Source organism: Fusarium keratoplasticum, chromosome 7, assembly GCF_025433545.1.
Source record: "Fusarium keratoplasticum isolate Fu6.1 chromosome 7, whole genome shotgun sequence".
Classification (NCBI taxonomy): domain Eukaryota; kingdom Fungi; phylum Ascomycota; class Sordariomycetes; order Hypocreales; family Nectriaceae; genus Fusarium; species Fusarium keratoplasticum.
In genome coordinates, this window is record NC_070535.1 from 1,306,950 (window position 1) to 1,332,301 (window position 25,352).

The 25,352-nt window shown below is 28.1% G+C and overlaps 3 protein-coding genes across 3 annotated transcripts; 2 read left to right on the forward strand and 1 right to left on the reverse strand.

Annotated features, from left to right (window-relative positions):
- Nucleotides 1-1,882: 1,882 nt before the first annotated feature.
- Nucleotides 1,883-3,092, forward strand: NCS57_00958300 (uncharacterized protein; the record flags this gene model as incomplete). The annotated part of the gene is made up of 2 exons (XM_053059353.1): nucleotides 1,883-2,334; nucleotides 2,384-3,092. The coding sequence occupies 2 exons, from the start codon at nucleotides 1,883-1,885 to the stop codon at nucleotides 3,090-3,092; spliced, it is 1,161 nt and encodes a 386-aa protein (XP_052911424.1).
- A 6,219-nt stretch (nucleotides 3,093-9,311) lies between these two features.
- On the reverse strand, nucleotides 9,312-10,250 carry NCS57_00958400 (uncharacterized protein; the record flags this gene model as incomplete). The annotated part of the gene is made up of 2 exons (XM_053059354.1): nucleotides 9,312-9,905; nucleotides 9,987-10,250. The coding sequence occupies 2 exons, from the start codon at nucleotides 10,248-10,250 to the stop codon at nucleotides 9,312-9,314; spliced, it is 858 nt and encodes a 285-aa protein (XP_052911425.1).
- Nucleotides 10,251-10,850: 600 nt separating this feature from the next.
- On the forward strand, nucleotides 10,851-11,789 carry NCS57_00958500 (uncharacterized protein; the record flags this gene model as incomplete). The annotated part of the gene is made up of 2 exons (XM_053059355.1): nucleotides 10,851-11,253; nucleotides 11,317-11,789. The coding sequence occupies 2 exons, from the start codon at nucleotides 10,851-10,853 to the stop codon at nucleotides 11,787-11,789; spliced, it is 876 nt and encodes a 291-aa protein (XP_052911426.1).
- Between the last annotated feature and the right edge of the window lie 13,563 nt (nucleotides 11,790-25,352).

Here is a 25,352-nt window from a genome sequence, read left to right on the forward strand (position 1 = left end):
GTCACGCAGAAGCAGAAGAAAGCGGGGGACAGAACAATAGATGTCAACCAGTGATATAATCGCTGGGAATTTCTACCTAGATTATATCAAGAAACCGAGATGAAGGCTAAAGCCATATTGTAGAATTTTCTTTCAATAATATTTCTGCTATTTGGTAGACCTTGATAAGTAGAGGTCTTGGAGCTGGTATCTTTTGTGCCTCTTGACTCGTGTGGCTGCTTGTTTGTGATTTGAGGTGTTACAGAGAGAAGGATCTACAGTCTCCATGTGAGTGGCGTTGTCGCATCAAAGTGACCCAGGCTTTATCTCTTCTTTCTGTTTGCTTTCTATGGCTTTTGAGTGGAGATCTCTGACCAATTTGAGATGAGATTGACATAGAGAGTGCCCTTGCTCGACTGCTAGCAAGCCCTGTCAAAGACATTGCTGAGGAAACGCAACTACCAAACAGATTCAACTGTTGCATACCGGATTTACCAGAGACTTGTTGCATCCTTATCCATGGAAACCTCCATCTCATCGGCGGTCACGCGGCAAGACGGGGCGCCGGTGGCTTGCACTGAGCCACCTCATAGCTGGGCCGGTCAAGGCAAGTAGAAGTGTTAATGGTGGTTGCATGCTCGGCCTGATTGGGGACACAATACGATGGACGAGTCTAGAGAGCTCTCATGCAAGCAGTGCATTCCAATCTTCCATCACTTGCTACTTGCTCAAACATTTGCCTACCTCGACAATGAAACCCAAACCAGCATCGCCATCAGCATGGCAACAATTTTTGCGAGCAATAGGCCTTGAAAATTTTGAGCCCCTGTTCTCTGTGTTAGCATTGGGATATGCTTCTATGATGTGTTGATATTGTGCCTTTGATATAGTTGAAGCCTGGCCCTTGATGGAATAACTGAGCTAGAAGACCCTTCTTTACCTCTATCTCGATCAATGGCCTCGCGCACAAGGTGAATTCCATCACTGATTATTTCGCCATCGCCGTGCTTCTGGCGCACAGGATTCTGGTGCTTGGCCATTCAGTCTATCTTGTCTACACACGCCGGTCCTCGGACGCAGGCGACTCTGTCACAGAAATGTTGATCCATGGACACAACTCACGGCCCATGTCGCACGCCTTCCAAAGTATGTCAGCCGGTATTCCGAGCCTGCAGACATCCAAGAAGCTGGCGGTCGTGCGGGTGATTAGGCCTGGAAATGAAGATGCGGATGTCCTTCGCCAATCTGACAGCCGTGTGGAACTTGTATTTCATGAAGACGAAGAAGTACTGGCATCGCGAGATCAACAGATCCCCATATTACCTGACTAACCAACGCCGACAAGCACATCTGTCACTGCAATCCCCTTGTCGCCGTACAAAGGACAGGCAGTGTCTCAGGATTTTGGCATTCGATCCAGGCAATTGAAAGATCCGACAGTGTACCGGAGGATAGAACCAAGCCTTGCCTATTCATGATTGCAAAATCCATTTCTTTAAAAAATAAATTTACCATTACCTCGGTACATGTCCGATGATGGTGACGCCCTGACATGGTTGTTGACCCCACGCTTACGCTCTCTCATCCTGAGCCGACTCTCTTTCGCCAAGAGGTGAGAGTTGATCATATGACTGGAAGTGACGCACGGAGAAACAATTAAGCCGCTGCAGTGCTGATTCGCGAAAAAGGGGTTGCACATTACGTACAACCCTACGTGCCGCGTTGGGCTGACTTGGTGGATATGCTCAGGAGGCGACCGGGGCCTGTTATGCCTACCGATCAGCCTTGACCAACATCCTAGACACGTACATACCGCATATAGTTAAACAAGTCGACACCATCATTCTCCTTTTCTTCATCTATCAACTTCCATCTCTCAGCACTTGACCAATCTCGCATCATGATGGCTGCCGACCCTCAAGCGCAATCCAGCTTCATTACTCGGCTGCCGTACGACATTCGAGCAGCCATCTACAAAGAGCTCTGGCCATCCTGGACTCCCCGCCAGCACGTCGTCTGGCACATCTACCCAGAAGCCGATGAGACGAAATCGCACCTTCAACGGGAGCCCTGCGTTTCCCGGTTCCAGCCACATGATGAGCTGCAAGACGAGATTGAGGCTCTGAGGCAAGAGAAGCAGGTCCCCTTGGGGGAACCCCTCAATGACCCCGCTTATCGCCGAGGACTTGAGAGCTGCTGGATGAACCACTGGAAATGCGGCGAGCGGCTTGACAAGGAGCTTGGGGAAGAAACGAACTTCTTCTACAACACGTCGATAGGGGGATGCTGGTGCGACAAGAAGCCCAAGCGGGATCGAGATACCTACTTGCCAATGCTGCTATCATGCAAGTTCATGTGAGTATTACCTACAGCCCACTATTGCGTCTGTTGCTAAACATTGCAGCTCCGAGGACTGCCTTAGATTTCTGTATTCGACAACCACATTCGTCTTTACAGACATGCTGGCGCTGCAGTCCTTTGTTGGTTACTGCCAGCCCCCTCACGAATCAACACCCTACTCGCACCTCAACCCCGTAATCCCCGAGGCCTTTCGCAAGTACGCTCTCAACTTTGAGGTGTCTCTGTTTCTGGATTTCCAGCTGCATCTCATGTGCTCGGTCTTGGACGAGGATTGGACCGATTACAATGAGATGTTCAAATTCTTGCAAGGGGAGGATGCGCTCGAGCCTGTGCACAGCGTGGAGCCTCACAATCCTTTTGATTTTCATTGGCTTCACCTAGAAAGCTTTGAGAATCTTCGGAGCGTCAAGATCTGGGTCGCAGGTCGTAGGGAGGGCGGCATGTTCTCGGCAGTGCGACTTGGTATCCCCATTAACAAGGTTGGAGTGGACGCTCTAACCAAATCTCTCTCAACTGTTCAAAAGTCGGATTTGATCGTCCTGAGCACGCATCTAGACGACGATATAGAGCCAGAAGATGGGTATGTTCAAGGAATTGCGGATAATTCAGGTGCTCAAATCTGGAGGCGAGGGGCTGGCGACCGGTTCCATGCTGGGCCTCGTTTGACCGTGGCCCTCTCTGATGGTCCGATAGAAACGTCAGAAACAAGGTATGCCGATTTTCTCCCAAGTCTAACATTCGAGTTGTGCTAATGGGGTTTTGAAAGAGTCCTTCACCTTGACTAGTGACAAGGTTATTTCACTTTAATAGTGGCATATGAGTTCATTTCTTGACGCAACTGGGGTTGCAGTTGGTTTTTCCCGGATAGTCACCAGGAAATTAATGAATCAGCACTGTGCTGTTTGTACATGCGGAGAGACGCAGACGAAGGGGATCGAGGCCTAGCATACCGTGAATGACGTTACGTGACTGTCCTGATACACCTGAAGGCACCAATAGCCTGAAAGTAAAGCACTAAAGCTACCAGAAGGAAAACTATTTTCCTTGCAAAAAACAAGCAGGCATTTCTCAGCAGATCTGTTTGGCCGAATGCCCGTCCCCTTGCTCCATCTCGATCTACCACTTGAAACACGACTCTCCAGTACCCATGCCGCCTGTACCGACTTGGACTGCAAGTGTGTACTCATTTATGGGGCTGGGCTGAGACGCTTGCATGCACGAGGTCTGCTGTGCTTCACTCTGTGTTATTCATCCAGCCTAGGTAGACGCAAGGCCCCCAGCTCCAGATGGGTATGAATCAACCAAGCGGAGCCGGAAATGATGCTCCATCACGAATGCCTTATATTTCGCGTCAAGAGAGCCAGCTGTTTAGAATAATGCCACTAAATATACTCAGAAGGGACGGAAAGCATAGCTGCTGTATTGCTAGCTATGTTGAGGTGAAGACTAGAGAGTTAACCCGGCATAAAAGATTATTAAAAAGGACTAAAAATAAAATTATATATTAAAAGTTTAATAATATTATATCTTAACTCTATTATATAATATAAGCTTATAATATAAGATTTAATTTTAATATAAAAATAATTAATATATATAATAAGTAAGTAGGCTAGATAAGCAAGTAGGCTAAAATCCCTTAACCTCTCTTCTTCTTAATTAATTAATTAATTCTTAATTACTTAAGATATCTTAATTAAATAAAAAGGTAAATATCCTTCTTGCTCTTTAAGCTCTTTAAAATAACTTAAAATTAAGTATTTAAAAAGCTATAAAAATTTATAATATATATTATAATACCTTAGGTCGCTAGTAAAAAGGCATATAATCTTAATATAATATTATTCTTAAATTATATAAGTTATTTAATTTAAAGAAATAAATTATTATTTAATTTATTTTTAATTTAGATTTATAAAAGTTTTCTTTATAATTATATAATATTAAAAAAGTAATAAACTAGTTATTTATTAATTATAATATATTACTTATTAATAAGTAATAAGTTATTAATTTTATTAAGTAATATTTAAATTTTAAGACTTATTTTTTATAAATATAATTATAAATAAAATAATTATTATAAGTATAAAAAGATATAAAAAGCTAAAATTAATTTAATTTAAAAATTAAAAATAAGTTATAATTATTTAAGTAATTAATATAAAAAAATAAGTAATTTAATTATTTATTATAATTATAAGCTAATATTATCTTATTAGCTAATATTAAAAAAATAATCTCTTAAGTAATTAAATTATTATTATAATTTATAATAATTAAATTAATAATAAAATAAGTCTTAAATAGCTTAAATACTTTAATTAATATATAATTATTTAATTAAATAATAATTAATATATATATATAGCAAGTATTATAGTTATGCGAGTGTTATAGTTTTAATTTAGGTCTTAAAACTAGGTTTTTTAAAATAATTCTAGAAAATTCAACCTTAGCCTAAATTAGCTTAAAATCGGGAGTTAGCTTAATTATATAATTTATTACTAACCTTAATTTTTCTAGATTATTAGAAAAATGCCTTATAAGGTAGTTTAAAAAAAAGTATATTCGCATTATATAAATAGTTATTTCTCTATAAAGGGAATTTTTTAAAAATCTATAAAAATTATATATAGTTTATTTATAAGTTAAATAGCTAAAATTATTCTTTTTAAGTATCTAGCTATTTTATTTAAGTTTTTATTAAAGTTTAAAAATCCTAGTTTTAATATATAATCTAGCTATAATACTTATATAATTATAATACTTGCTTATTATATATATTATTATTTTTTAATTTTTAATAAATATAAAAATTAATATTTAATTAAATTTAAAAAATATTATAAAAAAAATAAAATTATTATATTTTATATATTATTTTATTTATTTTATTTATTTTAATCTCTTAATATTAAGTACTTTAAGTTATTAAAAAAGATATATAATTAAGAGATTAAATAATTAATTAAATATTTTATTATTTATATTTTAAAAACTAAGTTTTTTTTAGTTTTTTATATTACTTATTAAGCTATTATAATAATAAGTAATATTAAAAAAGGTTTTAAAAAAGCTAGGCTTATTTTTTTAAATCTTAAAAGTATTATATTAAAGCTTAATATATATTTATAAACCTTAATACCTCTTAAGGAAAAAACTAATAAGCTTAACTTTTAAGTTTTAAAAACTTTAAAAATAGCCTTTAAAGCTAGCTCTTAGTTTAAATACTTTAAAAAATAAATTAAAAAATATTAAAATAATTTTTAAGATTTATTTTTAAGACTTTAAAGTTATTAATAAAAAAAATAAAAATAATAATATATAAAATAATTTTATTAAAATCTAAGATTAAAAATTTTTAATAATTAAATAAAACTTTTAATAAATAATATAAAATAAAATAAAATTATTTATAAAATAAAAAAAATATAATTATAAATAAAATAAAAAAAATAATTAATTAAATAAATATTAATATATAAATATAAATTAAATTATTAAAAAATAATAATTAAAATAAATTAATATAATTAAAAAAAAATTATTATAAAATATATAATAAAATTAATTATAATAAAAAAATATATTAAATTATTATTAAATTATTTAAAAAAAAATAATTTAATTTAATTAATTAAATATTTTATTATATTTTTAATTTAAATTTTATTTTAAAAATTAAAAATTTTAATTTATTTATTTATTTAATTTATTTATTTATTATATATATTACTTAAAATAATATTTAAAATATATAATTTTAGTATTAAAATAAATAAAAATTAATAAAAAAATTATTTATTTAATTTTAATTAAAACTTTATAATAATAATTAAAATATATATTAATAAATTATATAAAAATATTATAAATAATTATAATATATATTAAAGTATTATTTATTATATAAAATAATATTAAATATAATATTATTATATATAATTTAAATTATTTATTATATTTTTTTTTTAAATATTTTAATTATTATTTAATATATTTATAATAAAATTCCCTAAGAATTATATAATAAAAAAAGCTAAGAAATTTCTAAGAATTTTCTTTAAGATTTTTTTAAGGAAATTTAAGAAAAATCTTAAGAAATTTCTTATAAAAATTCTTAAATTTCTTAAATATATTAAATATTAAATTTTAATTTTAATATTTTTTTTTTTAAAAATTTATAATTTATTAAAAACCTAGGATTTCTAAGAGATATATTAAAAAATTAAAATTAAAGTTTTTTTTTTTTTTTTTATATAATATATATAATAAGTAAGTATTATAATTATATAAGTATTATAACTAAATTATATATTAAAACTAGGATTTTTAAACTTTAATAAAAACTTAAATAAAATAATTAAATACTTAAAAGAATAATTTTAGCTATTTAACTTATAAATAAATTATATAGAATTTTTATAAATTTTTAAAAAATTCCCTTTATAGAGAAATAGCTATTTATATAATACGAATATATTTTTTTTTAAACTACTTTAAAAGGTATTTTTCTAATAATCTAGAAAAATTAGGGTTAGTAATAAAATATATAATTAAGCTAATTCCTAATTTTAAGTTAATTTAGGCTAAGGTTAAATTTTCTAGAATTATTTTAAAAAACCTAATTTTAAGACCTAAATTAAAACTATAATACTTATATAACTATAATACTTACTATATATATATATTATATTAAGTTTTAAAATTATAATTTTTAAATTAAAAAAAATAAAATTAATTTTTTTTAAAGCTTTATTAATATTTTTTTTATTATAATAATTTTATATATTATATAAAAAATTAAAAAAAAAAACTTAATTTTTAAAATATAAATTATAAAATATTTAATTAAATATTTTATTTTTTAATTATAAGTTTTTTTTAATAATTTAAAATATTTAATATTAAAAATTTAAAATAAATAAAATAAATAAAATAAATAAAATAAATAAAATAAATAAAATAAATAAAATAAATAAAATAAATAAAATAAATAAAATAAATAAAATAAATAAAATAAATAAAATAAATAAAATAAATAAAATAAATAAAATAAATAAAATAAATAAAATAAATAAAATAAATAAAATAATATATAAAATTAAATAATTTTTTTGTATAATATTTTTTAAATTTAATAAAATAATAATTTTTATAATTATTAAAAATTAAAAAATAATAAAAATTAATTAATTAATTAATTATATATTAATTAAAATATTTAAAATATTTAAAATTATTTTTATTATTAATTTAATTATTTAAAAAATTATTTTTTTAATATTAATTAATAAAATAATATTAATTTATATTAATAATAAATAATAAAATTAATTATTTAAATTTATAATAATTTATTTTTAATTTTTAAATTATATTAATTTTAATTTTAAATATTTTTTTAAATTTATAATAATTATTTTATTTATAATTATATTTATAAAATAATTAATTTTATTAAAATTATAAATATTATTTAATTAAATATTATATTTTATAATTATATTTATTATAAATTAAAATTAATTATAAATAATAATTAAATTTTTATATTTAATTTTTTAATAATTATATTATTAAAAATAATATATTTTAAGTTTTAAATATTATTTAATAAAATTTAAAACTTAATATATATTAATTAATAATATATTATAATTAATAAATAATTAATTAATTTTCTTTTAATAATATAAAATTTAAAATTTTTTTTTTTATAAATTTAAATTAAAAATAAAATATTTATAAAAATCTTTTTTAATTTAATTAATTTATATAATTTAAAAATAATACTAATTTAAGCTTAAATATTATTATATTAAATATAAAAAATATTATAAGTAATTTAATATATTTTTATAATATATTAAAGGCTTAATTTTAAATTATTTTAATAAATTTAAAAAATAAAAAAACTTTTATTTTTTTATTAAATTATAATATATTAAGTAATTAATAATTAATTAATTAATAATTTATTAATTAAATATTAATAATATAAATTAAAAGATTTTTAATTAATTTATTTAATTAATTAATTTATTTATTAAATAAATTATTTATTTATTTATTATATTTATTTATTAAATATATTATATATTATAAATTTTATAAAAAAATTAATTTAAAATATATTTTAATTTATAAATAACGTATATGTATAGCGAGTGCACCGGGCAAGCGAGTGCACTACTTGTATTATTACTTAAAAAGAGAAAATTAAAAAATATCTTAAAATTTGAGATCTTACTTAAAATTAATAAGATTTTAGTAAAATACTATTTATATATTATATAATTTTATATAATTCTCTAAAAAATTCTAAGGAAATCCTTTATAAGGTAGTTTTGAAATAACCTTATTCGCACTGTATACTTAGCTATTTCTCTATAAAGGGATTTTTCTAAAAATCTAAAAAATTTATTTTAAGACTTTTTAAAATTTTAGGTTTATAAAAATACTTTTTTTATATTTATAGCTATTTTATAGAAAAAGTTAGGAAGTCTAGGGTAGTCTATTTTTTGCAGTACAGTATAGTGGTGCACTCGCTTGTCCGGTGCACTCGCTATACATATACGTTAATTTTTTTTTAAAATAAATATATTATTATTAAAAATTAAAATTTTATATAATAGGACTAGAATTTTACTTATATATTAAGTAAGGCTATGTATTAAGTAGTCCTAGATAGTAATATGAATTAACAGAGTTAGACACACTGGCTCGATGCTATCCATCAGCGGCCGGGAAGCTAACTGATATATTATTATCCTAGATCAAGACCATCTGCCCGCTAAGAGCTCTAGGGATAGAAGGGCAAGAATTAACAACTGCATCATCGCATTATTAGCTAGCTATATACTCGTGACCCTCTGTCTTTGTCACTCTTCGTAGCTGAGCCCCTTTTGTTCTTAACAGCATAATCCGAGCTGTAGGGCTGGAAGTAGGACTAACCGTAGGCCGGGCTACTGGGACTGAGATTGACCGCTGTAGCCCTGGCTGTGAGACCTAGAGGAAGAAGACCGGTCATAGGCCGGGTTGTTGGAGTAGTTAGTGGACGCGGCTCGGCCGTTATAGTTGGTAGATGCGGCTCGGCCGTTGGAGGAGTTGGTGGGCGCGGCTGGGTTGTTGGAGTAGTTGGCAGACGCGGCTTGGTCGTTGGAAGAGTTGGTGGACGCGGCCGGGTGGTAATTTGCAAGACGGAACCTACCAGCACCGCTGGCGGAGGTCCCGGTGCTCTTGTCATGGTACATGACATCGAAATTTTTCGGGTCGCCGGCTGTCCAGGCGCTGCGGACGCCGCCCGGGGGGCCTTGCCTGTAGGCTTGCCTCACGTCGGGTATGACGGGGGCGTGCACCCACTCGTTGCCGCGGCCGGGTCGCACGGTAGAGCCCGGGGTGGAGAGCGGGAGTCCCTCGGAGTTGCCATAGGCCGAAGGGTAACCCCTCCGGGCTAGTTTTGCGGGCATGTTGGCCTGCTGCGCTCTGGCATCGCTGGCCTTGATGTACATTTTGGAGTTTGGGTCGTTACCGTCACAGCGTTCGCCGTTGAAGCTGTACTGGGAAGGGAGAGAGAGCGAGTGTCAGGAGATCGGGCTAGGACAGGCATGTAGTTGGAGACAAGCAAAAAATGGACATACATAGGACGAGGTAGTGCGCCTCGAGCTGGTCGAGGACTGGGACGAAGCCAACGAGGGCTGGGACGAACCCGACGAGGACTGGGACGAACCCGACGAGGACTGGGACGAACCCGACGAGGACTGGGACGAACCCGACGAGGACTGGGACGAACCCGACGAGGACTGGGACGAACCCGACGAGGACTGGGACGAACCCGACGAGGACTGGGACGAACCCGACGAGGACTGGGACGAACCCGACGAGAACTGAAACGGCCAAGGCATTGCGAAGGGCAATACAAGAAGGTCTGGGATCTGGGCACGGGGGATCCGGGGTGAGATTGTCAGTTGGTCGGGTCAAGTTGTCTTTCTGGGCACACTGGAAACTGGGTGGACGACGCAGATTGTCCCGTGCCATCCATCTTATACATATCCACAGGCTTGACGACGCAGCCTGATATGCTCGATGGTGCCGCCTTGGGGAGGGCGAGGCTGATTCTCAACCCTCAGCGGCTACTGCCCCAGCAGCGCAGCGACAGGTGGCGCCTCTTGTATGGCGCCGAGGTCTATTGCATCTCGACATTGGTCACAGAGTCGGTACACAGAGGCCTCAACGCCCGGTGAGAGCGAGTGCCATTGGAAATTGCAGACGACAAAAAGGTTGGGCGGGGATGCAATGAACCAAAGGGTGTAGACCTCGCGAGCCCCATTGGTCGCCTCATAAACCCCATTAGCCCCCTCTTTGTATGTGTGGTTGAGCTGGCGCCCTCCCTCCGTCCCGCCTTTTGTACACTCTTCAAGTTCTGCCAATACCATACATAAATCCACTCCCAGACCTGCGAAGTGCAGCCTGCTTGCCGCCTGAATACCTACCACGCCCATCATATGCTTTGTTTGAGAACTATGGATAACCAAAATCTGCTGCTCTCGGTGCAAGACGCCGACCTGGCTAAATCGGAGCGCGCCATCTTCGATGTCCTCCAGGCCACCCTGTGCTTCCCTGCGAACACGCCCGTGAAGGCGGCTAAGCTGGCCGACGACTTTGTCTTCTTCTGCCGGTCCAAGGGCGACAACGAGCCCTCAGCCGCCGCCACCATCCTCTGGGACGCCTGGTCTGTCCTCATCGACGTGGCTGCCTGCCTGCCGCCGGGCCATCCGTGGCAGGCCTGCCTCGTCCAGGCCATCAATACCCTCGCGGAAAGGGATGACACACTGCTCGGGACCAGTAGGGGCCCGCCCTGGAAGGACCTCCCAGACCTGTCCTCGTGTCTCCGGGAGAGATGGGACGGTACGTTGACGCCACGGTTTTCCTAGCCCTACCTCTCTACCTCCTGGCTGACATGAGCAACAGACCCTACCGCCACCGTCGGCGCGCCGGCTGAGGAGTTGAAGTCTTGGCGGAACCTCAACTCGTTTGCCGCCCGGCTCGCGTCGTCGGGTGCCACCGCGCTGCTCCTCCACCTCGCCGTCTGGCAGCTGCGCCGCGCCCTCGAGGAGCCGGCCGTCGAGGGGCCGACCATGGCGTGTCGTGTCTGGGTCGCGACTGACTGGATCTCTGAGTGCGCGGCGCTTATCTACCAGCACCTAGCCTCCGCCCCGGGGGAGCAGCAACGCGTGGACGAGGCCACGGCCAGAGCCCTCCGGACGGGCCCTCTGTGTCCTGACGACACGCCGCCGCTGAGCCACGCGCGTTGGAGCTTCTGGCGCAAGCGCTTCCACGAATTGGCTAAGGAAGCGGGGAGCCTCAATTTCGGAGCCGATCTCTCTGCGCACATCATGGACGCCGTGGGGACGATGGACACAGCCGCGGAGCACGCCGTATAATGGATTATTCATTAGGGAAATGCTAGCAAGAAATATTCCACATCTGATCTCATTCATTGTAGCGAGTCTGTTATCGCAGCCAGTGTGCGTTGGCTATGTATGCGTAGACGACTGAGCAGCAATCGGAGCCGATAATGTTGATTCTGAGTGTTGTTTCCTTGTCTTGTGGATGGTCAGGGTAAGCTACCCGCCCGGCGTGATTTAATAACTAGCCGTGCACATATAGAGTCAATCGTGCCAGCCTGTTCTCACCTCTCTCTCTTACCTGCTTCGCCTTATATTTTTAACTTTTAATATAGTAAAACCCTGTGATTAACTAAGCATAGTTATATATCTTATTACTTAGTAACCCTACTAGCTTAATAAGTTATATTAAGTTATAAAGGTATTTTTTAATTATTAATTTTTTTTTTATATATAAAAAATTATAATATATATAATAAGTAAGTAAGCTAGGTAACTAAGTAAGCTACTTTTCTTAACCTCTCTTTTAGAAATTATAATAATAATATTATAAACTATTTAATTAATTAAAACTACTTATTATATTCTTTTTTAAATATCTTAATTACTATTTAATAAATCCTTATATTATAACTAAGCTAATTATAATTATTATAATATTAAATACTTAGTTATATTAACCTTTCTTAATTATTATATCTTAATAATTTAGCTATTATTTATATATTAGTATTTATTTAATTAATTACTTACTTTTCTTTTTTTATTATTATAACTCTTTTTTTTTATAACTAGGTTCTTTTTACTCTTTAGTATTAATTAAGTATCTTATTTGCTTTTTAAAAGTTTTTATTTTTAGTAATTAATAAGGTAACTTAATATATAATTATTTTTATTTCTTTTTTAAGAGACCTTAAGGCTTTAAGAATTAACTCTAAAGAGCTATTTTAATGCCTTTTAATTTATCTTTTAAGATATTTAAATTAAGATCTAATCTTAAATATAATTTTTAAAGTCTTTAAGACCTAAGAGGTTAAAAGCTTAAATTCCTTTTTAATAATAAGTTAGAGGAAATGAGTGCTAAGCCGTTTTGAGCTATTGGGCAATTTCTTATATATAGAAAAGGGTCAGAGGCCAGTTGCCTCTAACTATTATCACAATCTTTATTAGTTATAACGAGAAAGGAGAGCTTTAGGCTTTCTTTCTTAGCATAATTATTATTACTATTAATTAATTATTTGCCCTTATTATTTTCTATATTATTAAGATTATAATATAATATATAAGATCCCTTTTTTAAAAGGATATAAAAAGGAATATATATTAGAAGATCTAGCTATATAGTATAATATATTTTATTTCTCTAATAAATCTAATGCCCCTATATAGGATTTTTAATATTTTTACTTTTCTAATAATTAATATATATTAGAGTTAATTAAATTAATTAATTAAATAAGAGAGCGTATTTTTATATTACTAATTAATAGACTATAAATATAATTATTTTTATAAAATTAAGAAATATAAGATATTAAAGAATTATAATAAAAAAGATAAAATAAGTAATTAAGAGGACCTTAAAAATCGCCTAGCTATTATTAAAATTAGCTATAGCTTAATTCTGCCTTTCCCTTAATTATTAAAAATTAAAATTATTTAATTAGATTACCCTAAATAATTAAAATTAATATAAACCCTTTTTATATTTTATATAAAATAAATATTAATTATAAAAGGGACTTAATTATTATAAATATAAAAAAGAAAGATATTATAAACCTATAGCTAGCGCAAAAGAGACCTCCTTTTATTAGAGCTAATAAGCTACTTTTATTAAAATTACTTATAAAAATGCTTATAATATAATAATAAAAGGCTCTTATTATTAAAATGCTTACTTAGTGGCTTATAAGAAGTAAAATACTCACTACTCTTATCTTAATCTTAATAATACTTAAAGAAAACCCTAGGATAAGATCCCTTGACCTTATTAAAGGCATAAAGTATAAAAAAAAATATTATAATAACTTAAAATTATTTAATTAAATAATAATAATTATAAATATTATATAAATAACTTAAAATAATAAAGGCCTTAATATTATATTAAAAAGTAATACTAACTAAGGCATAGAGGCTAAGAATAATACTAAGGTAATAATTAATAAGACTTTTTTTTAATTTATTTTAAGAACTTATAATTAAAGGATTAAATAGTCTTTTATTTATAATATTATTTTACTTATTTTTTGCCTTTAAAAGGAAAAATATAACTAAGTATTTATAAAACTTTAATTAATAAGTAAAACTTATAAATATTTTTAAAAATAAAAAACTAAGACTCTTTAAATTATATATTAATCCTAAGATAAAAAGAAAAGTCTAATAAGCTATAAAAAGCTTTAATTAGAAAGAGGCCTAAGAGAAATTAAAAAAATCTTTTATAAATAATAATTTTAATTAAATTAAAATAATTAAAAAGAAGCTTAAAATACTTAATAAGGTCTAATTAAAGATTAATTTTTATATTATTATTAAATAATTAAATAAATATTAATACCTCTTTAAGTAAATTAATAAGAATTAAATAAACTCTTATATATAATCTTAAGCTATTTATAAAATATTACTTAAGGAGATTATTAATAAGATTTATAAAAAGTATAATAAAAGTATTAAGAAACTTATTATTATAAATTATTATAATTTTATAAATATAATTAAATAATACTATAAGAATAAAATTAAGATTAAAAAGATTTATTACTTTAAAAATAAAAATAATATTTATAAGGTTACCTAGGCCTTAACCCCTTTAAAGAACCCTAGCCCCTCTATAAAAAGCACTAAGACCCCTAAGATCTTAAGAAAAGAGCCTAATAAAATAATTAACTTAAAGATTAATAACCTTACCGCATAATTAACCTAGCTCTTAATTAATCTAGCGAAAGGGCAGGAGATATAGCTATAATTCGCTTAAATTATCTAGAGAGAGAATAATAAATAGGCTACTACGGGGATAAATTAACCTTTTAAAATAAATACTATATTAATTAATTAACCTTAAAGCTATAAGAATCTCTATATATATATAGCCTATAAATTAAGGTAAAGTAGTTATTAAAATAATATAATATATTAATATTATATAAGAAAAAACTATTTTTTTAATATTTATATTAACTTAGCTTATAATAAAAGTATTAATATTATAAGTTATAACTCTTAAAGTAAAATAACCTTCTTTAAAAGAAGTAATATAATATTATTATTAAATCTTATATATTAATTTAAGAAATTTAAAGTCTAAAAGTTTATTTATAATTAATTAATATACTTTTTAGAATTAGATTTATACTTATTAATAAGGCGACTTAAATAATATAATAAAGCTAGGCTTAGGTTTATATTAACTTAGCCTAAGAATAATATTATTAATAATTTTATATAAAAGAACCCTAAGGCCTTAAATTTTTATTATTTAAAATATAAGTCCCTAAAAGGATTTAATTAATTACTTAAGGAAATTATATATAAGGATTAAGATATCTTAAATAATTAAAACCTACTACTTAGAGCTTTTATTAATATAATCTTAATTAATAAAAACCTTATATTATTTAATTAAGTAAAGGCGCCTTAAAAGCTTATTATTATAATTATTATTATTAATATTAATATAAGAAAGAGGGTTTATATTAAAGATATTATTAAAATAGAAAAAGCTATTTAGCTAATTAAGAAATTAGCTTTAATTAAGAAACTAGTTATTATAGGTAAAGAAAAAAGCTAGAGGTTTTAAATACTTAAGGAAAAATAGGCTTTAATTATATAAAAGCTAAGAGATAATTTTTAAATAAAGAAAATCTTAATTTTAATTAATAAGCTATTTATATTATTATCTTAATTTAATAAAGAGGTAATAAAAGATTATTAAGATATTATTAATAATATAAAATAAATTACTTATATTAAATTTATATTATATATTACTAAAGAAAAGTAAGGATTATTTAATTAAAAGGCTAATAGCATTAATGCGATCTAAGTTAATAAATAAGACTAAGGAGAGGCCTATTAAGTAATAATTAGTAAGAGAATTAATATAAATATAATTCTTATTAATAAAATAAAATAAATTAATTAAGTTAATAATAATATAAAAGACTTTTAGCCTAGAGATTATATTATTATAATTAATATAGGCATAATAAATAAAGAGATAAAAATAATAAAGGTTTATTAAAATAAGATAAAAACCTTAGGGAAGACTATGCTTATAGCTAAGAAAAGAAAACTAATTAATTAGATAGTTAATAATATTAAACTAATAATTAAGGGCTAAAATAAGAGAGTTATTTAGTCCTAGGAACTACCTTATATTCTTATAAGACTTAATAATCCAGAGGGTAAGGTTATTAAAGCTATAATAAATATAGGCTCTAAAGGGAATATTATCTCATAAGAGCTTATAAAAGCCTATAGCCTTAAAGTTACTTTAGTCTATACCTTAATTATATTTTTTTCCTAGGACTAAATTATTATATTAGGCTAGATTATTATTTAATTATACCTTAGTAATATATAAATCTAATAGAGGATATATATAGCGCCCTTAAAGGGAATTTTAATTCCTTTTATTCTTAATATATTATTTATTTACTTAATAAGAGTATTATTTAATTATTTAATAAAAGATAATTTTATACTCCTTTAATACTAACTAGGTAATACCTATATTATTACCCTAGCTATAAGATTTATTAAGTAAAAGGCACTAATTTATAATATAAATAATAATATATTATTAAAATAAATATTAATTTTCTTTTTAAACCTAAGATTAATTAAGAGAGTAATTTAAAATTAAATAATATTTTAATATTATTATAATAATTAAATTAAGAGTTAAAGAAAGAAATAATTAATATTATTAAAATAAAGATAATTAAGTAATATTATATAGCCCTTAAGGATATAAATTATTTAATTAAAAAATAAATAAAAAAAAAATATAAAATATAAAAAAGAAAAAACTTATTTAATTAAAGTAAATTAAAAAAAATCTTAATTAATACTCTTTATAAAAAGAAAAATATTAAGATTTACCTAAGAGATAATATTTTATTAAATAAATTTATCTTAAAAAATAATTTAAAATAAAAAGCTAAAAAATAAGAAAAAATAAAAAAGAAATTATAAGAAAATTTAAAATATTAAGATTAAATTATATTAAAATTCTTAGATATTAAATAAGGAACTTAGATTTATAAAAAATAACTTTAAGGACTAATTAATTAAGTAAATAATACCCTTATACGCGAAGAATTAGATATATTTCTTAAGATTATATATAATAAAAAAGTAATATTTATATAGGAATTTTTAAAATATAGAAAACTTAACTTATTTATTATACTACTATAAGTTATTAAGGTAATTAAATATAAGGCTTAATAAGTAAAAGGTATATTTATCCCTAAAGGATATAAAAAAGAAATTATTAAATTCTTAAAAATTTAAATAAAAAAAGGAATTCTTAAAGAAAGTTATAGCCCCTATAAGAACTTATTCTTTCTTATTTAAAAAAAAAATAATTAATTTTAATTAATTAATTTAATTATATTAATAAATAAATGTATAATATAAAATAGCCTTATCTCTTTAGATTATAATAAGTTTTTTATAGACTTTATTATATATAAGATATTATTACTCTTAGATTTCTTTTTAAGATATAATTAAATAAAATTAATAAAAATTAATAAAGACTTAATTAGTTTTATAATATTAATTAGATTACTAAGAATATATATATTACCGCAAGGAGTTATAAACTTAATTACTTAGTTTATTTAAAATATTCTTAAAATCTTAAGAGACTTAATCCCTAATATCTATTAGTCCTTTTTAGATAATATCTATATTAAGAGACCTATAATAAACTATAATAAGGAGGAAGTAGCCCTAGGAATATATTACTTTATTTTAAAATATTTAATTAATCTTAATAAAGTATTAATAAATATTAAGTTATTAGGCTATATAGTTATAAACTAAAAGTCTTAGTTTTATAAGAAAATAATAGTAATTATTAGCTATTTTTATAGGACTTATAGAAGGAAGCTAAAAGAAAGGAAGATTATAAAAATCTTAGAATAAAAAGATTATTTTAATATAAGAGAGGTAAAGTTTTTTTTTAATATTATAAGATATTATTATTAATAAATTAAATAATTTATATAAATTATAAAGGCTTTAATAAACTTATTAAAAAAAAATACTAAGTTTATCTAAGGAGTAAACTAAAAAGAGGCTATAGAGATATTAAAAAAGAGGATTATAATATTATTAATCTTTATTATTTTTAATTACTTTAAAAAAGCTAAGAAGGTAATTCTTATAATTAATATAAGCCTTTTAGGCTAAAAATATATTTTAATATAAGTAATTAATAAAAAATAAAAACTAATTTAATTTAAATCTAAATTATAAAACCTAATTAAAACTAAGTATAATATAATAAAAAGAAAATATAAGATAGTCCTTTATGCCTTTTATTGCCTTAGGAGTATAATTTATAATATTTCTTTTATTTTTAAAATTAATTTATAAATATTAATTTATTAAATTAATAATAAAATAAATAATATACCTAGTTCTTTTATCTTAAGATAAATTAATTATTTTTTTTTTTTTAATTTTATAATTAGATATATATTTAAAAAGAAAAACTATATAGCTAATAAATTATTATAAAAGCATATAGGATTAATATATATTATAAATAAGTAAAATATATAAGTAAGTAAAATAAAAATCCTAACCTTTTTTATAAAAATCGCAATAAAAATATTATAAATTATTTAATTAATTAAAACTACTTACTATACTCTTCCCTAGATGTCTTAATTATTACTTAATAGGTCCTTATATTATAGCCGGGCTTACCGTAGATACTATAATATTAAATACCTAATCGCGCTAACCTCCCTTAATTACTACTCCGCGATAATTTAGCTATTACTCGCGCATTAGTATCTATTTAATTAATTACTTACCTTCCTTCCTCTATTATTATTACCCCTTTTTTCTATAGCTAGGTCCTTTTTACTCTCTGGCGCTAACTTAATATCTCATTTACTTATTAAAGGTCTTAAACCTCTACCTAAATAAGAGCTATCTTATATATAACCGCCTTTATTCCCTTTATAAGAGACTTTAATACTTTAAGAATTAACTCTAGAGAGCTATTTTAATACTTTTTAATTTATCTCTTAAGGTATTTAGACTAAGATTAGGCCTTAAGTATAGTCTTTAGGGTCCTTAATACCTAAGAGGTTAATTAATTAGATACCTCCTTAACTAGTATTAGTATCTATAGCTATATATTAAGCTTTAAGACTATACTTTTTAGATTAAGAGGAATAAGCCCGGCCCTTTTAAATAATACCTTAATATTTTTTTTTATTATAGTAGCCTTATATATTATATAGAAGGCTAAAAAAAACTTAGTCTTTAAAATATAGGTTATAAAGTATTTAATTAAATATTCTATTTCTTAATTATATGCCTTTTTTAATATATTAAAGTACTTAATATTAAGGGGCTAAAATAAATAAGATAAATAAGGTAATATATAAAGCTAAATAATTTTATTTTCTTTATAATATCTCTTAAATTTAATAGAGTAATAACTTTTATAGCTATTAAGAATTAAGAGATAATAAGAACTAATTAATTAATTAGTTATATACCGGTTAAAATATTTAAGTTACTTAAGACTAATCTTATTATTAATCTAGCTATTTTAGGTTATTATAATAGCCTAATCGCCCGGGAGGTTACTTTCTTAGTACTAATTAGCGAGGTAATATTAGCTTATATTAATAATAAATAGCGGGATTAATTAGCCTTTTATATTAATTACTTAGATCACTATAATCTATTCTTAATTTCTAGGTTATATTAATTTTAGCTTTAAATACCTTTCTAAGCCTATAATAACTATTTTGCTTATAATTATACCTATAAGGAAGCTAGTCTTATTAAAGTTATAGATATCTTTTAATTAAATATTATACTTCGCGATTATATTTGCTATAAGTATAAACTAGTTATAAATAATAATTAGATCTTTATATTTAGCTTTTTAGTAATTATATTTATAAAAAAAATATATCTTAAGGTCTAGGTATTACCTAATAAAATTTAAGGCTTAGTTTATGCCGACTAGTAGTGCATCGCGGTTAATAAGTAATTAATTAGCTATTACTTTTATATTATATAGCCGGGGGGGAAATCCTCGCGAATTTAGGTTAAGAATAAAGTATTTAAGGATTTATTCCTTTAGATTAGATAGTTAATATAATTTTAGGGTAATATCGCGTTGAGATTAGATACCTTTTTGCTGATACTAGAGTATTATTAGGTTAATTATATAGATTATTATAGTATATCGGAGCTTTAAGGTTAGGTTATTTTAAAGGGCCTAAAGGGTAAGAAGCATTCTAACCTTATAATTTAATTATAATATATTAGGTGGTTAAGAATTAATTAATTAAATAGAGAAGGTATAGGTTAAGGGATTTTTATTTTACTCGCTTATATATTTTACTTACTTATAATATATATTATAATTTAGTTATAATACTTATATAACTATAATACTTACTTATTATATATATTATATATTTTTTTTAATTATAAAAATTTTTTTTATTTAAATATTTTTTTTATATTTAATTTTTTAATTATAATAAAATTATAAAAAATTAAATTATAAAAATTATAAAAAATTAAATTATAAAAATTAATAAATTAATATATATAATAAATAAGTATTATAATTATATAAGTATTATAAAAATCCCTTAATTATATCTTTTTTATTTAATTAATTATTTCTTAATTACTTAATATATTATTAATTTTTATTAAAACTAAGATATTTCTTACCTTTTAGGCTATATAAAATAACCCTAAGTTAAGTATTTAATAAGTTATAATTATTTATAAGGTTTATTATTATATCTTATATTATTAATAATAAGGTATTTAATCTTAATATAATATTATTTAGAAATTATATTAATTATTTAATTTAAAAAAATAAATTTTTATTTATTTTATTTTTAATTTAAATTTATAAGAATTTCTCTCTTAGCTTTATAATATTAAAGAAATAATTAATTAATTATTTATTAATTATAATATATTATTAATTAATATATATTAGGCTTATAATTTTATTAAGTAATACTTAAAGCTTAAGATATATTTTTTTTAAAAATATAATTATTAAAAAGCTAAATATAAAAATTTAATTATTATTTATAATTAATTTAAGCTTATAATAAATATAATTATAAAATATAATATTTAATTAAATAATATTTATAATTTTAATAAAATTAGTTTTCTTATAAATATAATTATAAATAAAATAATTATTATAAATATAAAAAAATATTTAAAATTAAAATTAATTTAACTTAAAAATTAAAAATAAATTATAATTATTTAAATAATTAATATAAAAAACTAAGTAATTTAATTATTTATTATTAATATAAGCTAATATTACCTTATTAATTAATATTAAAAAAATAACCTTTTAAGTAATTAAGTTATTATAATAACTTAAAATAATTAAATTAATAATAAAACTAGTCTTAAATAACTTAAATACTTTAATTAATATATAATTAATTAATTAATTAATTTTTATTATTTCTTAATTTTTAATAATTATAAAAATTATTAATTTATTAATTTTAAGAGATATTATTAAAAAAAAATTATTTAATTTTATATATTATTTTATTTTTTTTATTTATTTTAACTTTTTAATATTAAGTATTTTAATATATTAAAAAAGACTTATAATTAAAAAATAAAATATTTAATTAAATATTTTATTATTTATATTTTAAAAATTAAGTTTTTTTTAGCCTTTTATATAATATATAAGGCTATTATAATAAAAAGAAATATTAAAAAAGCTTTTAAAAAAGCTAATTTTATTCCCTTTAACTTAGAAATTATAATCTTAAAGCTTAATATATAATTATAAACTTTAATACCTATTAAGGAGATAATTAATTCTTTTACCTCTTAGGTCTTAAAGACCTTAAAGATCATATTTAAAACTAGATCTTAGTTTAAATACCTTAAAAAATAAATTAAAAGGTATTAAAATAACTCCTTAAAATTAATCCTTAAAGCTTTATAATCTCTTATAAAAAAAATAAAAATTATTATATATAAAATTATTTTATTAATAATTAAAATAAAAAACTTTTAAAAAATAAATAAAATATTAAGCTAATATTAAAAAATAAAAAAAATTAAATTATAAAAAAAAAAAAAATAATAATAATAAAAAAAAAAAATAAATAATTAATTAAATAAATATTAATATATAAGTAATAATAAAATTATTAAAAAATAATAATTAAAAAAGATTAATATAACTAAGTATTTAATATTATAATATTTATAATAAGCCTAGTTATAATATAAAGACTTATTAAGTAATAATTAAGATATCTAAGCAAAAATATAATAAATAATTTAAATTAATTAAATAGTTTTAATAATCTTAAGGGCTTAAAATAAGATAAGGTAGGCTTTTTATAATATAATATAAATTAAATATAATTTTAATTTTAAGGCCCTTATAAGGATTAAGTATGATTTATATTTTATTATATTAAAGAGAGATAAGGATTTTACTTAGGGACTAAAGGGTAATTAATAATATAAAGGGAATAAAGAAATAATAATAAAAGAAGAAATATATAAGAGGGTAAAAGTATTAGCGCGGCTAGGCATTTAGCGTAATAGTATCTATAGTAAGCCTAGCTATAATATAAAGACCTATTAGGGAGTAATTAAGATATCTAGGGAAGAGTATAATAAATAGTTTTAATTAATTAGATAGTTTATAGTATTTTTATTTTAATTATTATTTCTATAGTTAGGATTTTTATAATACTTGCATAATTGTGATACTTGCTTATTATGTATGTTATAAGCTCTTATATATATATTAATTTTATTAAATTTCTTAATATTTATATTAGTCTTTTATAAGTTTTATACTACCTAGACCAAAGTGTCCTGCCACGGGTGATCCGGCGGAAGAAGGCAGGGAATACCTACCAGCATTGCACAGAGTTCCTCAATGAACTCTGGAGCCTCACCTCTAGACTTTCTCGCTTCGCCCAGTGTTCCGAGGTCATCAGCTAGCGCGGCAGCCTTTGTTGGCTCGTCGCCTAGCCTCTGAAAACCAGCCTTAATGACCTCAAAGAGGCGTTTCTGATTTTCAGTATCGTTTGGACAGGCGGCAGACTCAAGGTCGATTTCGTGGCTCATTTTGATGCCCTGGGGATTGTCAAACTATGGGAAATGCGACGGTGATGGATGAATCTCTTTGTTGAAAATGGAGTGATTATGGCGAGAGAGAATAGTGTGGGGGCTAAGATAATTCCGAGGCTTAGCAATGTTTGGCACTATACTCCGGATCACAGCCAGCCTCACTTTAGGCGCAGGCCTCATTTCAGACACGAGCCTACTGTCCACCTCGCAATCGTTTTTCTGTCGGCAGAGACGAATGAGAGGTGAGAGGTAAGAGCCCCAAACGCGCCAGCTTACGCAGCGGGCTCCCAACAAAGCCTTTTCTTTGTCAAACGCGACGCCTCGTGTTGATCATCCGGCTCAAGGAGGGCTTAACCAACCATCTAATTGGTCCATGTTTGGCGCGTGATGGAGCCTCTTTATACGGGCGGCTACTCTGACACGGGACAGAGATGCAAGGCCTACTTTTGCGGGATTTCCGGTTCTTGGCTTGTGGGACAGCTATCATGAACCAATCGACTTGCCCGTGGCTTGGGGCTGAAGGTGTGCCAACTCAATGTACTCGAATGTGCAACAGTAATCTTTTGACAGACAGCATGGCTTGGCCTTCGGAACGGCCAACGCGATGCGTAGTACGAGAGTATAAAATGCCTGGCCATTTCGAAGCTGATGTTTAGGATTCACAGCCTATCCTTACCCCCTTTCCTTCTCTCTTCCGTGCGCTCGCATCAAAATGGCCTCTCACACGATGCCATGTCCTGGTTGTTCCGGCTCAGGATATGTCCCTTGTTCTACCTGTTCAGGATCTGGGGGGAGGCAGACCTGGGTAGCCTGCAAGACGTGTTCCAATCCTTATCGCGTGTGGACTGGATTGTCAACCCCAACATACCATGCTGGGTTTGGATCATCCCCCGTCTCGATGCAATGTCTAACCTGCGGAGGCACCAAACACTGCAACGAATGGAGGCCGTGTTCGACCTGCCACGGCGCGGGAACTAGCCGGGCGAAGTGTGCAATGTGCTCGGGAAAGAGGACGCTTCAAGGACAGTTGGACAAATCCTTTGTATGTGTGACTGTTTGTCCTCGAAATTGATCTTCCAGTCGCTGACATCTCTCGGTCACAGTACACAGGCGGCAACGTACCTTCTCACACTACAAGCACCAACCAGGGAGCATATCGAGCAACCTACAACGACAATGACCGCGAGACTTTCGACCTGATGTATCATGACAGAAGTGCAGGAACATCAGGTGGTGGGCACGGGTTATTCAGGCAGGGCGACTACCATCCTGCCGGGTCGGGCAGTCAATACATACGTCGTGCCCCTAATAACCCACTTGGGAATTCCGCGTCGCGTCGGTATACTACATCGGATGATATTGGTCCATGTTCCCGAGAGCGGTTTGCCAAGAGGTAAGCATTGGATGGTTCGCCAGTGGTTCGCCTTTTTTTTCGTGGGCATGGATCTGAGACGAGATTTCTTTTTCTTTGTTTTTCTCCCGGTTTACTCATTTGGTCGCTACATTACAAGATTGTCCTCTGCTGTTTCATAGTTGTTAACATCACTCATGAGCTATTATATAGACTCCAGAATGAGATGAAAACATCAATCACATTACATCTACCCTTTCTTGCCTCTTATATGCAATCAATCACTCCTGAAAAAAACAAAAAGCAACAATCCCATCCAAGAGATGCTCAAATCAGTCATTGTCAACCTGGTCCAACTCATCCAAAACCTCGCCCAAATTTAGCATATCAGTAAAACGGGTACCCGATCCCTCAATCCTCTCAGACATCTGTGCCACGTGGTTCGACCACGTCATCAAAGGTGTCCATGTGCTCCCTCCAATGCCTATCTGCTAAGCTCACGTCTCTACTCAGGTCCTTCCACGTTGTAAACACGATGGCGTTGGCTCGTGGGTACTCTGGAAGTTTCCTAATGACGCTCCGGGCCACGCTGATCTTGAAATCGGTGGAGCATGGCTTGCACGCCCAGTGTCACGGCTAATACATTCTGTCGGCACGTGACCAAGGACCCTACCCACTGCGCCGACCAATTACTAGAGGATTAACTTGGATTATGCTAACGTACTTAATAAGCGAGTATCTCAGATAAGCGAGTATCTTAAGAAATCTTAACCCTTATAATAGAAATTATTAAAAAACTACTATTAATTATTTAATTAATTAAAACTACTTATTATACTTTTCCTTAGATATTATAATTATTA